At 43.3% G+C, this 14,220-nt stretch overlaps 1 protein-coding gene across 12 annotated transcripts in view; it reads left to right on the plus strand.

The window, feature by feature from the left end:
• The window catches only part of LOC106577507 (calcium/calmodulin-dependent protein kinase type II delta chain), a 131,489-nt gene that overhangs the window by 68,280 nt on the left and 48,989 nt on the right, over positions 1-14,220 (plus strand). For 6 of the 12 annotated variants that reach the window (XM_014155587.3, XM_045701306.2, XM_014155589.3 and 3 more), the window contains exons 4-6: positions 3,156-3,210; positions 10,621-10,686; positions 12,409-12,481. In XM_014155587.3, coding sequence (XP_014011062.1) covers positions 3,156-3,210; positions 10,621-10,686; positions 12,409-12,481 — 194 coding nt within the window. Of the gene's footprint in view, positions 1-3,155; positions 3,211-10,620; positions 10,687-11,459; positions 11,533-12,408; positions 12,482-14,220 lie in introns of all 12 variants that reach the window. The other 6 variants (XM_014155586.3, XM_014155591.3, XM_014155588.3 and 3 more) reach the window with 1 other exon arrangement.

The following is a 14,220-nucleotide window of genomic DNA, read 5'->3' on the forward strand; positions in this document are numbered from 1 at the left end:
GTCCGAGAATCCAGTCACCCAATTCATAGACTGTTTTCTCTGCTACCGCACGGCAAGCGGTACCGGAGCACCAGGTCTAGGACCAAAAGGCTTCTTAACAGCTTATACCCCCAAGCCATAAGACGGCTGAACAATTCATCAAATGGCCACCCCCCCCCCATTTGTTTTGTATACTGTTGCTACTCACTGTTTATTATCTATGCGTAGTCACTCCACCCCTACCTACATGTACAATTACCTTGACTAGCCTGTACCCACGGACTCAGTACCAGTACCCCCTGTATATGGCCTCGTTATTTTGTGTTACTTTTTATTATTTTTTACTTTATTTGGTAAATATTTTCTTAGCTCTTTTTTGAACTGGACTGTTGGATAAGGGCTTGTAATTAAGCATTTCACGGTAAGGTCTACACAAAGAAATATTGTCGAGTCTACTTTTATTTGAAAATGTCATTGTTGATTTGATGTTTTTTAAATTAATTTTACTATTTGCTGTTGAACCCATATGGTATAATCACTAGAAACTCAGGAACGATATGGACACAGATTTAAAAAATCTATATATGAATTAAAAAAAATAAAAAATTGAAATATTGAAGTATAAATTACCATAGATTGCCATAAAAATTACCTGTTATTACCAAAGATGACAGTAACTTTGGTAAATTACCGGTAGCTTTGGAACCCTAAGTAAGACCAATCACACTTTTATGTCATAATTGCCTGTGTACTGTCCACACACACACAAACATTGACCATCTGTCTCAGTCCTGGCCAGCCCACTGTGTCAGGGTAGTTGTTCCCAACCTCCATGGTTAAAAAAGTAGAGTGAGAAAGGAGCTGCTGTTTTCCTGTAATAATAACAACAACAACAACAAAGCTGCTGTACGTATGTCCCCAGGATCTCACACGCATCAGGGGAAGTCACATTATTCGAATCCACCCCACCTCCACACACACGCCATTACTTCCTTGAGACTATCCTCATTTTGAAAGCAAACAAACTCGACGACACTGAAAACCATTTCAAGTACTGAGTAAATACTGGTTAAGTCTTCCCATGCGCAGTGTCATCTCTTGATAGTTTGTGCAGACGCCATCTGTGTGGCTTCCCCAGCCCACATCCCCCCAGCCCCCCCGTAGGCTGCCAAGGGACCCACGGAGGCCAATTAAGACTTCACTAGCAACGTGACCACACTGGGTGGATGGGTTTTTCTTTCTTTTTTTTCCTTTTTTTTCTTCAGAAACGATGATGAGGGGGTGGAAGAACGAGTGGATGATAGGGGGGTTATTTGGTTTGTCTGTTGTCGGTAAGACAACTTAGCGCTAAAATGCATGCGAGGGGAAAATTGGCAGGAAGAGGGTGGTTTAGGATTGCCTTGTGTCTATCGGCCCTGGAGCTATTGTTGTGTAATCTGAGCTTTATTAGGCAGCTTTAGATGGCATGATTTAATGTTCTGTGAGAAGAACAGCCTCCATGAAGCCTCAGTTTCAATGGGATCCTGGGCTCTTTTTATGTTCTTTAGCCTTCCCTTAATGTGGATTACGGGATAACACAAATGCCTAGCAGGATGGATACTATCCTGCCTAATTATTGTGCCATCAAACCATGTATCTCAATTATCGCAGGGTTCAGGCTCTATCCTCTTAGGGTGACGTCTCAATCGCTATCCCATTTAAAATATATATATATATTTCACCTTTATTTAACCAGGTAGGCTAGTTGAGAACAAGTTCTCATTTACAACTGCGACCTGGCCAAGATAAAGCAAAAGCAGTGTGACACAAACAACAACACAGAGTTACACATCATTTAAGGACTTAGCTATAGCGATAATACCCCAATTGATTCAAATGAATGAAGACCCAGTTCCCGTATTTCTACAGTATTTCTAGGAGGTCCATCCCCCTTTCTTCTTCGAGGTCATCCGTCTCGGTTTCATTCTCTGATTGGCTGGAGCACGTAGTGATTGCCTCGTTAACGTTCCGCCTCGTAGGCATCTATATCCGACCGGTAGAGCCATCCCGCTCCTTAAGGTCGCCATGACAATAGAGATGTCAGTCAGGAATAGTACTAATGAAGACATGAGTGGATTCTTAGAGAAAGAGGGGATTTCTCTTGTCTTTCTCTCTCTCAATTGATTTTGCACTCTTTTCTCACCCTTTTTGTGCTGGCTATTTTCGCTTACCCTTTTCCTCTCTCCTTTACTTTCTCCCCCCCCCCCCCCCTCAATTCTAGAGGTCAGTCACTGCCATCCATCTGTATAATATCACTCAGGGAAGTAATTTTCCTCTTTTGTGTTAATTTCTCTCTCCTATGTTATCTGGTTGTGTGACACATGTTCAGAGACCCAAATGCCTGAAAATGGAACAGAGATTTGGCTGGGCCTGTTGACCAGCAGACCTGTTCTACTGACCAATTGAAACACAGCAATACTTAATCGTGGTTGTTGACTGCATGATGGTGTGTGTAGCCCTTAGCATTCAGATACAAAGGGTCTGACATCACACATTGAGGAAAACCGCTCTGAATAAAGTGTGCTGAGCGCTCCACCCTTACGTTAATATTTCAACAGGAAACATGTACAGCATGTACTGTATTGTCTGTCAAAGTCTTATAGAAACTTTTTTGTACATTATAGGGCATGTGATATTTATGTGCTTAAGCGTTCATAATTGATTAAAGTCCATGGTTGTAAACACTGGCAACATAACAAAGGTTTATTGTGACGATACATCAACAAGACATCTCCTAACACGTGAAATGAAAAATCACATTAATATTCGATACAGAAGATTTGGATGTGTAGATTTAAATGCAAGGCTGCTGTACTGCGTTGGTCGTACTACTATCTGTGTCTGTCTCAGTGAGATGAATGGGAAGTTTGTCTGAGCTCTATTATAGATTGAATATAGTGAGGTCTGGCAGGATTGGGGGCGTTTCTGGGTAATTTGTGTAATGGATGAGTTTTTCTCTTCCTCCCTGACTTTTTTTCTTTCCCTGCCTGCCGGGCACACACACACCCAGGCATGCACAAGCATCAGACTACACACACTGACACGCTAGCTGTCTAAGTGAATGGGTCCGTCTGAGAGGCATAATTTCTAATCAGACTTTCTCTCTCCCCCCCCTCCCCCTCCCCTATTTTCCACAGTGAGGCTCCATGACAGCATATCAGAGGAGGGATTCCACTATCTGGTCTTTGACTTGTAAGTTCAAACCTTCTTTATTGTGTGTCACTCTACAAAACCCATCAACCCCAACCAGCCAACCAGTGGTGTATGTAAGACATGGCTTTTTTTGATCCACCAGTAAAGACGGAACAAATAATAAAACAAAAATGATGGTTAGGCATATAGTGAGAAATACATTTCGAACATAAAATGGCAGTATTGAATCGCATACAGTACATTCGGAAAGTATTCAGACCCCTGGACTTTTTCCCCATTTTGTTACGTTACAGCCTTATTCTAAAATTGATTAAATAATTTTTTCTTCATCAATATACACACAATACCCCTTAATGACAAAGCAAAAACAGGTTTTTGGAAATTTTTGCAAATGTATAGATATATATACATACATTTGAAGTCGGAAGTTTACACACACCTCAGTTTTTCACAATTCCTGACATTTTAATCCTTGTAAAAAGTCCCTGTCTTAGGTCAGTTAGGATCACCACTTTATTTTAAGAATGTGAAATGTCAGAATAATAGTAGTAATGATTTATTTCACCTTTTATTTCTTTCATCACATTCCCAGTGGGTCAGAAGTTTACATGCACTCAATTAGTATTTGGTAGCATTGCCTTTAAATTGTTTAACTTGGGTCAAATGTTTCGGGTAGCCTTCCACAAGCTTCCCACTATAAGTTGGGTGAATTTTGGCCCATTCCTCCTGACAGAGCTAGTGTAACTGAGTCAGGTTTGTAGGCCTCCTTGCTCGCACTCACCTTTTCAGTTCTGCCCACAAACTTTCTATGGGATTGAGGTCAGGGCTTTGTGATGGCCACTCCAATACCTTGACTTTGTTGTCCTTAAGCCATTTTGCCACAACTTTGGAAGTATGCTTGGGATCATTGTCCATTTGGAAGACCCGTTTGTGACTGATGTCTTGAGATGTTGCTTCAATATATCCACATCATTTTCCTCCCTCATGATGCCATTTATTTTGTGAAGTTCCCCAGTCCCTCCTGCAGCAAAGCACCCCCACAGCATGATGCTGCCACCCCCGTGCTTCACGGTTCGGATGGTGTTTCGGCTTGCAAGCCTCCCCCTTTTTCCTCCAAACATAACGATGGTCATTATGGCCAAACAGTTCTATTTTTGTTTCATCAGACCAGAGGACATTTCTCCAAAAAGTACGATCTTTGTCCCCATGTGCAGTTGCAAACCGTAGTCTGGCTTTTTTATGGCGGTTTTGGAGCAGTGGCCTCTTCCTTGCTGAGCGGCCTTTCAGGTTATGTCGATGTAGGACTTGTTTTACTGTGGATATAGATACTTTGTACCTGTTTCCTCCAGCATTTTCACAAGGTCCTTTGCTGTTGTTCTGGGATTGATTTGCACTTTTCGCACCAAAGTACGTTCATCTCTTGGAAACAGAACGCCTCTCCTTCCTGAGCGGTATGATGGCTGTGTGGTCCCATGGTGTTTATACTTGCGTACTATTGTTTGTATCGATGAACATGGTATTTTCAGGCGTTTGGAAATTGCTCCCAAGGATGAACCAGACTTGTGGAGGTCTACAACTTGTGGAGGTCTTGGCTGATTTCTTTTGATTTTCCCATGATGTCAAGCAAAGAGGCACTGAGTTTGAAGGTAGGCCTTGAAATACATCCACAGGTACACCTCCAATTGACTCAAATGATGTCAATTAGCCTTTCAGAAGCCTCTAAAGCCATGACATAATTTTCTGGAATTTTCCAAGGTGTTTAAAGGCACAGTCAACTTAGTGTATAAACTTCTGACCCACTGGAATTGTGATGCAGTGAATTATAAGTGAAATAATCTGTCTGTAAACATTACTTGTGTCATGCACAAAGTAGATGTCCTAACCGACTTGCCAAAACTTTTGTTTGTTAACAAGAAATTTGTGGAGTGGTTGAAAAACGAGTTTTAATGACTCCGACCTAAGTATATGTAAACTTCCGACTTCAACTGTATGTGTGTGTACACACACACACACACACACACACACACACACACACACACACACACACACACACACACACACGTATATATATATATTTATGTGTAATATATATATATATATATATGTGTGTCTGTATATAGACACATACAGTTGTATATGATCATATTTGCATAAGTATTCAGACCCTTTACTCAGTACTTTGCTGAAGCGCCTCGAGTCTTCTTGGGTATGACGCTACAAGCTTGTCACACCTGTATTTAGGGAGCTTCTCTGTGATCCTCAAGCTCTGTCAGGTTGCATGGGGAGCGTTGCTGCACAGCTATTTTCAGGTCTTTCCAGAGATGTTCGATTGGGTTCAAGTCCAGGCTCTGGCTGGGCCACTCAAGGACATTGAGACTTGTCCCAAAGCCACTCCTGTGTTGTCTTGGCTGTGTGCTTAGGGTTGTTGTCTGGTTGGAAGGTGAACCTTTGCCCCAGTCTGAGGTCTTTACTTTGCTCCGTTCATCTTTCCCTCAATCCTGACTTGTCTCCCAGTCCCTGCTGCTGAAAAACATCCCCACAGCATGATGCTGCCACCTCCATGATTCACCGTAGGGATGGTGCAGGTTTCCTCCAGACGTGACGCTTGGCATTCAGGCCAAAGAGTTCAATCTTGGCTTCATCAGACCAGAGAATCTTGTTTCTCATGGTCTGAGTCCTTTAGGTGCCTTTTGCCAAACTCCAAGCGAGCTGTCATGTGGCTTCCGTCTGGCCACTCTACCATAAAGGCCTGATGGCTGGAGTGCTGCAGAGATGGTTGTCCTTCTGGAAGGTACACCCATCTCCACAGAGGAATTCTGGAGCTCTGACAGCGTGACCATCGGGTTCTTGCTCACTTCCCTGATCAAGTCCCTTCTTCCCTGATTGCTCAATTTGGTTGGGCACCCAGCTCTAGGAAGATTCTTGGTGTTTCCAAACTTGTTCCATTTAAGAATGATGGAGGCCAGAGTGTTCTTGGGGACCTTCAATGCTGCAGAAATGTTTCGGTACCCTTCCCAAGATTTGTGCCTCGACATAATCCTGTCTCGGAACTCTACGGACAATTCCTTCGACCTCATGGCTTGGTTTTTCTCTGACATGCACTGTCAACTGTGGGACCTTATATAGACAGGTGTGTGCCCTTCCAAATCATGTTCAATCAATTGAATTTAAGACAGGTGAACTCCAATCAAGTTGTAGAAACATCTCAAGGATGATCAATGGAAACAGCATGCATCTGAGCTCAATTTCACATCTCATATCAAAGGTTCTGAATACTTATGTAAATAAGGTATTTCTGTTAGAATAATTACATATGCAAAAAATTCAAAATAACTGTTTTTGCTTTGTCATGATGGGGTATTGTCTGTAGATTGATGAGGAAAACAAGTTATTTAATCAATTTCAGAATAAGGCTTTCACATAACAAAATGTGGAAAAAGTGAAGCGGTCTGAATACCTTCTGAGTGCACTGTATATAGAATTGTGAGAATCGCAATACATATCGTTTCGGCACCTAAGTATCGTAAACTCAGCAAAAAAAGAAACGTCCTCTCACTGTCAACTGCGTTTATTTTCAGCATACTCAACATGTGTAAATATTTATATGAACATAAGATTCAACAACTGTGACATAACTGAACAAGTTCCACAAACATGTGACTAACAGAAATTGAATAATGTGTCCCTGAGCGGAAGGGGAGTCAAAATCACAAGTAAGCGTTAAGTACTGCAGTGCATCTCCTCCTCATGGACTGCACCAGATTTGCCCGTTCTTGCTGTGAGATGTTACCCCACTCTTCCACCAAAACACCTGCAAGTTCCCAGACATTTCTGGGGGGAATGGCCCTAGCCCTCACCTTCCGATCCAACAGGTCCCAGATGTGCTCAATGGGATTGAGATCTGGGCTCTTTGCTGGCCATGGCAGAACACAGACATTCCTGTCTTGCAGGAAATCACGCACAAAACGAGCAGAATGGCTGGTGGCATTGTCATGCTGGAGGGTCATGTCAGGATGAGCCTGCAGGAAGGGGTACCACATGAGTGAGGAGGATGTCTTCCCTGTAACGGACAGTGTTGAGATTGCCTGCAATGACAACAAGCTCAGTCCGATGATGCTGTGACACACTGCCCCAGACCATGACGGACCCTCCACCTTGAGCCCACTCCAGAGTACAGGCCTCGGTGTAACGCTCATTCCTTTGACGATAAACTTGAATCCGACCATCACCCCTTGTGAGACAAAACTGCGTCAGTGAAGAGCACGTTTTGCCAGTCTTGTCTGGTCCAGCAACGGTGGGTTTGTGCCCATAGGCGACGTTGTTGCCGGTGATGTCTTGTGAGGACCTGCCTTACAACAGGCCTACAAGCCCTCAGTCCAGCCTCTCTCAGCCTATTGCGGACAGTCTGAGCACTGATGGAGGGATTGTGCGTTCCTGGTGTAACTTGGGCAGTTGTTGTTGCCATCAAACATCACACCTGCGGGACAGGTACAGGATGTACCGATCCTGTGCAGGTGTTGTTACACGTGGTTTGCCACTGCGAGGACGATCAGCTGTCCGCCCTGTCTCCCTGTAGCGCTGTCTTAGGCATCTCACAGTACGGACGTTGCAATTAATTTCCCTGGCCACATCTGCAGTCCTCATGCCTGCTTGCAGCATGCCTAAGGCACGTTCAAGTAGATGAGCAGGGACCATGGGCATCTTTCTTTTGGTGTTTTTCCGTCAGTAGAAAGGCCTCTTTAGTGTCCTAAGTTTTCATAACTGTGACCTTAATTGCCTACCGTCTGTAAGCTGTTAGTGTCTTAACGACCGTCCCACAGGTGCATGTTCATTAATTGTTTATGGTTCATTGAACAAGCATGGGAAACAGTGTTTAAACCCTTTACAATGAAGATCTGTGAAGTTTTTTGGAATTTTACGAATTATCTTTGAAAGACAGGGTCCTGAAAAGGGACGTTTCTTTTTTTGCTGAGTTTATATGTATCGGGATAATATTGGAATGACCAGGTCCCTGGCAATTCCCAGCCCTACCTGTTAGTGGGGTATATTCATTTGTATGCACACTGTACATGTTGTAGTTGCTAGATAAACAAACTATTTCCAATTATATTTCCTCCATGTGTGTCTCCAGAAGCTCTCCAGGCAGGACGTGGGAATAACTAACACAGATGTGCTCCGTAGATTACCTCCTCTCCTAGGTTCTGTTCACCAGTACCATCTTCCCTTCATTGGCTTCCTTTCTGTCGGTTGTCTTTTCTCTTCACCGCTCCCTTCCGGGTGAATTTACATAATAATCAAAAGAAGAGAAGGGTTCATCATAATTACCGTTGGTTCAGAGCTGGCCAAGCTTGCAAAGATGCTGATAAGTTCATGAGCTACACACTTTGGTCTGTGAGCAATGTTTTGCATTGTTAATGTTGTTTTGAATATTTTGTAAATGTGTATGTTTGTTCAGAGGTGTCAACGTGGAGTTTTGAGGCATCGCTCGACTCATGCCCCCATGGATATTTACATGATTCATATTTATGGAAATCTAAGTGAGCAGCTCCAAAGGTGGCCCCAAAGGCAATAAAGACGCATGCGTGCGCACCCACACACACCCACACGCGTGCGCACCCACACACACCCACACGCGTGCGCACCCACACACCCTAGCGCAGCCGTCCAGGCTGTTTGTGTCCCTGCTCTACACTGCGGGGGGGATGGTCCTTATTTTTAGGAGGGCTAAAGGCTGAACGCTCAGCCCTCTGCTCTTCCCCTAATGTTCCTCTCCACAGGAGTCTCTCCCTGAACTTAAACACTCCTTACTTATTCCTACCAGTAGACAACACTTTATTTTACAGTTCTGTTTCCACTAGTATTTACTGTGTGTGGGTGTGTGTACTAGGAAAGGGTGTTGTCGTTTATTTTCTTTTTGCATTGTTTTCTCACCCTCTAGTCAAATTATAATCGCCTTGTAAGTTACTCTTAACAGTCTAATCTTCTCGTAGACTCTGATGTAGTGAGAAATTGAAATATGCCACCGCCCCACAGAGTATTTTAAATAGACTAAACGCCTATCTCCTCCTTTAAGGATTACAAGATTAATCCGTTGGCTGATCAAGTGTGTTTATTTCCAACGGCAGCATGCCAAAACTAACCTTATGCTCCACAGATGTCAAAGTGGGCTGGAAATCCCCGTCTCGGTCCTCTTTGGAGATGGCCTATGTTCAATAAGTAGGGCTCTGAGTTTTTCCTGAAACTCTGGGCCCTAGTTCAAGCCAATTAATGCCCCGGAGTTTTCCCTTGGTGAGGTCATCTGGACAGGGAAAAACTCAGGGCTGTATTTAGAGGGGACACAGTAAAGTATGTATTGGTTTCGAGTTCTGCTTGCCTGGCTCCTATGATGCGTCACAGTTAGTTTGAACACTGGCCTTTTGATCTGAGTGATTTGATTAGCGTTCCTTCTATATAGCTCTCTCCCCAGCAACAATGTCTGTGTTTCTTCATATGCTACGTCATTGCATGTTACATCCATATTTCACCATTTGTTGACGCACATCAATATCACTCCAGAAGAAAAACATTGCGTCTACTCTCCCTCGCTCTTTCGAACAGTCCATCCAGCTCTGCCCATTACTTCCACTATCTTTCCATCTCTCTCTATCACTCCCTTGTGTATTGGCAGCAGTTTGGCGGTGTTTAATTTGGCAGCTGGAAGGGGAAATCAAGTCCCAATTTATTTAAAATGCTGCATTTAATTTGACTAAGGGCTGTTATAAAAACAAAGGGGCCGCTCTTAGACAGCTGAGATTAGTGAATTGCGGGGATTAAAGCTTTTCTTTCCTTTTACCCAAATAAACCTGGCCAGAAGAATGACAACAAACGATAAGACAAATGAGGCAAATTACATTGACCGTGAATAAAGGTAAAACATATATAATTCTATTACATACACCTGCCTTTATATTTTAATGCATCCATCCAATGAACAACCACTTTTTACTGCGACGTTAAATGGAACGAACTGAAAGCACTGCGAGAATCCATTGGACGTTTTGACTGCGGTTTGTTGCACTCTGAACACAATCCAGGAATAACTGTCTGGTGACGTTCCAGTGCCAAGAGTGTTTACATGAAACATTCCCATCTCCTGTGTTGCCCAGTTCCCTGGAATAACACTTACGGTTTGGGACATTTAGCTCACTGGAATATACAGGAATGCATTCCAATCTAATGTGTGAACTACATGTTTATTCTAACACCATTGGAGGACTGTCTAATGGTATTCTAACGATCAGAAAGCACAAGCGTATTTGCTGTTTTGTCCAAATCGTGACAATCTTTTTGTGTCTCTAAAAATGTTGTTTCTCTTTGCATAGCTGATTGCGCCCTCGTTCTCCGGTTCTCCCACTGTTTTCCGAACTTCTAGCATGGAATTGACACGTCTCATATTCCCCTTTCTTCCAGGGTGACTGGTGGGGAGCTGTTTGAGGACATCGTTGCCAGAGAGTACTACAGCGAAGCAGACGCCAGGTCAGTGTCACACAGACTCACTTAACAGCAACTATGTTACTGGTCTAGTCAAACACACGTCAGTGGATCTAAAAAGCACACATTCTAGTCCACTTAGTTGTACACAATAGACTTAGCGAATTTTTCATCATTAGAGTTTAAAAATGACACTAGTTACTGCCTCTACGTAACACATTATGTGTGTGCACACAATCTATACTTGTGTGTTACTGCATGCACCCTCCTTCTCTTTGTTACTGTAATTTAGTAATAGTGTTTATGATATCTGTATTATATCTGTGTGTGTTGTCTGTAATGTATCTTATGAAGATAATCTTCTGTCATCTGTTTTTCTTCAGTTTTTCTGTTGCTCTCCTGTCACGAGGCTGCCGTCTGCAGATCTATTTCTTCCTGTATAGCGTACTTCATTAACAAACAAAGACCTGAGTTTGAGATCCGATCATTTTAATATGGATGTTTCTACTCATTCCAAAAAGTAATGTTCAGTTTAAAGTAAGACTGTTAAAAGATTCGGTCCTTTTGGCAATTCTGATATTGAAAGTCAATTAGCATTCTTGTGACGAAATAGCGTTATCACTCTCCAAAAGATGAAGTGGTAGAACATAATGTGAACTTTACTCTGCCTCTCTCTTGAGTTTTTATTTTTGATAGCATCGTTTCGTTGGCCTTTCTTGTTTTCGTCAGTTTTCTTTTTTTGTGTGTGTTTTTTTTTTTTCTTCTGACGTGTGTTCTCTCCTCTTCGCTTCTTCTGGCCTTGTCTCTCTCCTCCACAGCCAATGCATACAGCAGATTCTAGAAAGTGTAAATCATTGTCACCAAAGTGGTATAGTTCACAGGGACATGAAGGTTAGTACACAAAAGAGGCTATGCTGGCACCATGCCGGCCCGCTCGCCTGCCTGCCCACCCGTCCGCCAGAAATCCACCACCAATTAACATCCTCACCCTGTAACCCCACAAGCCGCTTTCCTCTTCCTCTCTTCCAAACCCAATCCCCTACCAGCAGCCACCCTGACCCCTCCACCCTTCCACCAATCACTACTCGTGGCTGAGGTCAGGTGGCCCACGCGGGGGCGGCAGGGCGGTGAGGGGGGGAGGGTGACACAGCTCACCTTGGCCTCCTCTGTAAACCCAAAGACGATGTGCATGTAGCATCTCTCTCCGGTCCTTGTTTCTCTGCTCTGAACGCCTGCTGTGAGCCTGGGTCCTGGGCGTATTTGATAAGCCCCTTCTGGTTTAATAGGGGTATAAATAGGATCAATTCATCCACCCCCCTCCTCCTCACCCTCCCCAGGGTCGAGCTCACAGCCAGCGGGGAGCTAACACCACTTCTGTTTTGAGACCCGGGGGGACAGTGGGTGGGGGTGGTGGGTGATGATGTCATGTCCATATGTCCTTGTTCTTAATGGTCCAATCAGAACACACTTTTGTCTAACTTATGCCGCATTCACTTATCAGAATATCTACAATCTTGCCTTCACCTTATAGTCAAAGCAGTCACATTCAATTGGGTAAATACATTGGCTCTACACTGGTGTACTAGTGTTATAGGGGTGGTAGTTGGGGGGATATTAACAAATCAATGGCCTAAACATCATCCCAACCACCACCTCCACCACCCTTGCTGCCGCCCCCCCCCCCCCCCCCCAGTCTCAAGGAGAACGCACGGCACACAGTGAGTGTGAGCTTGTCACTAACCCACGCCCCCTGGTGTTTGCATGCAGTCATTGCATTCAGCAGATCCTAGAGGCCGTGCTCCACTGCCACCAGATGGGCGTGGTCCACCGCGACCTGAAGGTGAGTAGAGATGCTGGGAAGCCAAACACAGCCCTTCCTCTTCTTCCTCTCCCTCCAACTCTTCTAGTTGCAGGGAGACCCCACTCATCCTGACTGACTTTCAGACTCATCCGTTTGACTTTGAGGGTTAAGAACTTTGATAGACTGTCTCTGACACGTCTTTTTCAGTTGAGACATGGGAGGCACAGGGTCAAATTTTGAGTTTGAACTTTTCCACTGCATTAGTGACTGCTCGGCCAGTTAAAAGCTGATGAAATGGTAATTACAGAAAGGAAGTCTTATTTGGGACTTTTGGAAAGGCATGTCGACCTTTTACGTCCACACCTACACTGACGCACTGTGTTTGTCTTCAGAACAGTGACAGAGGTGTTAATAGGCACGGAAATAGGACCTGCGATCGCTCCAATTCAATGGTGCATAAAATCAGGCTTGTTAAACAAAATAATAACACGATGAGTAGGATGAAATTGTCACATTGTCCAAGTAGAATTTGGAGACTTGCCATTGTTGGGTCTTTCGACTAATTCAGTGCCTTTCCTTTCTGTCATAAAGAGCAAATGTTCAACTTAATAAAACAACAAGTTTCCCCATCTTGAGGCTAAATTACAAAAATACTATTAAGTGCTTATTTAGGTGCCAAATAAAGTAACATGGTTGTGATTTTAACTTAAATCAGGTATGGAAGCTTGTTGTGTGTGACAGGGAGATGCAATTGAATGCAATCTTCACAAAAAAACTGAAAATGTTAAAACATTTCTAGCCTGTCTATCTATGGGTAACAGGGTTGACGTGTCATGCTCAAACCCACTCAGTTTCCCGCCACAAAACACCAGAAAATGTCCAAAAAGAGTAGAACCAGCTCACCTGCTTTTACACTATGATTTGACTATTTGATATTCTTTTGAAGAAAATATTTTAAAAGGAATAGTAGTTTCATCATATTAAAACGAGTTCAGTTCACATAACAGGGTTGGCCTTAAAATGAGGGACAGGTTTGAATCACTAATGACATTAAATAAATAATCATCTTCAGAAATGACTGTCAAAGCAACAAAATAACTAGGGCTTTACAATGATGGTGAAAATTTGGAAAATGTTGGGGTAAAGCGGGTTAAAATCTTCCTGGAAGTCAGAGGGTACACAGAGGGACATGTCAAAATGCAGATTTTATTTTCTTTAGCAAGTCTTTATTCATATAAAAAATCTAATTTATTGAATTCTTTGTGGTTTATATATTTTTTTTTAAATCTATATTGGTGCACAATTTCAAAAGTCACACATTTCATGGAACGACCTTCTTATTACACCCCTTCTCCAATCCCCCCCCCCCCCCGTCATTGCCGTCATGGCAAGTTTCAGAACTCAAATTTGCTAATCAAATGAGCCAGGTGCAGCCAGGAGCACAATTTCACTCCTGAAATAATCACCCTACGTTTGCATTCGCCGAGGCCCTCTCAGTCAGTGCTCTGATTGGCTGCTACCAGCTTGTTACCATGGGGAACGGCGGAATAGGAAAAAAATATAAAAAAATATGAACAAAACAAAGCATGAAAGAGGCCGATGAAAGGCCATCTCTTCACACTGGTGTGACCTACGTGTGTGTTGGGGGAGGACCCATATTGACACACACACCTGCACACACTCACACACATAGTCATTTTGACACTGTAATTGTACTGAACGGTACCATTGTACATTTAGTTGGACACAGTTAAACAGTTGGCACTCTAGACTGTTTC

Source organism: Salmo salar, chromosome 18 (assembly GCF_965601325.2).
Source record: "Salmo salar chromosome 18, fSalSal1, whole genome shotgun sequence".
Taxonomy (NCBI): domain Eukaryota; kingdom Metazoa; phylum Chordata; class Actinopteri; order Salmoniformes; family Salmonidae; genus Salmo; species Salmo salar.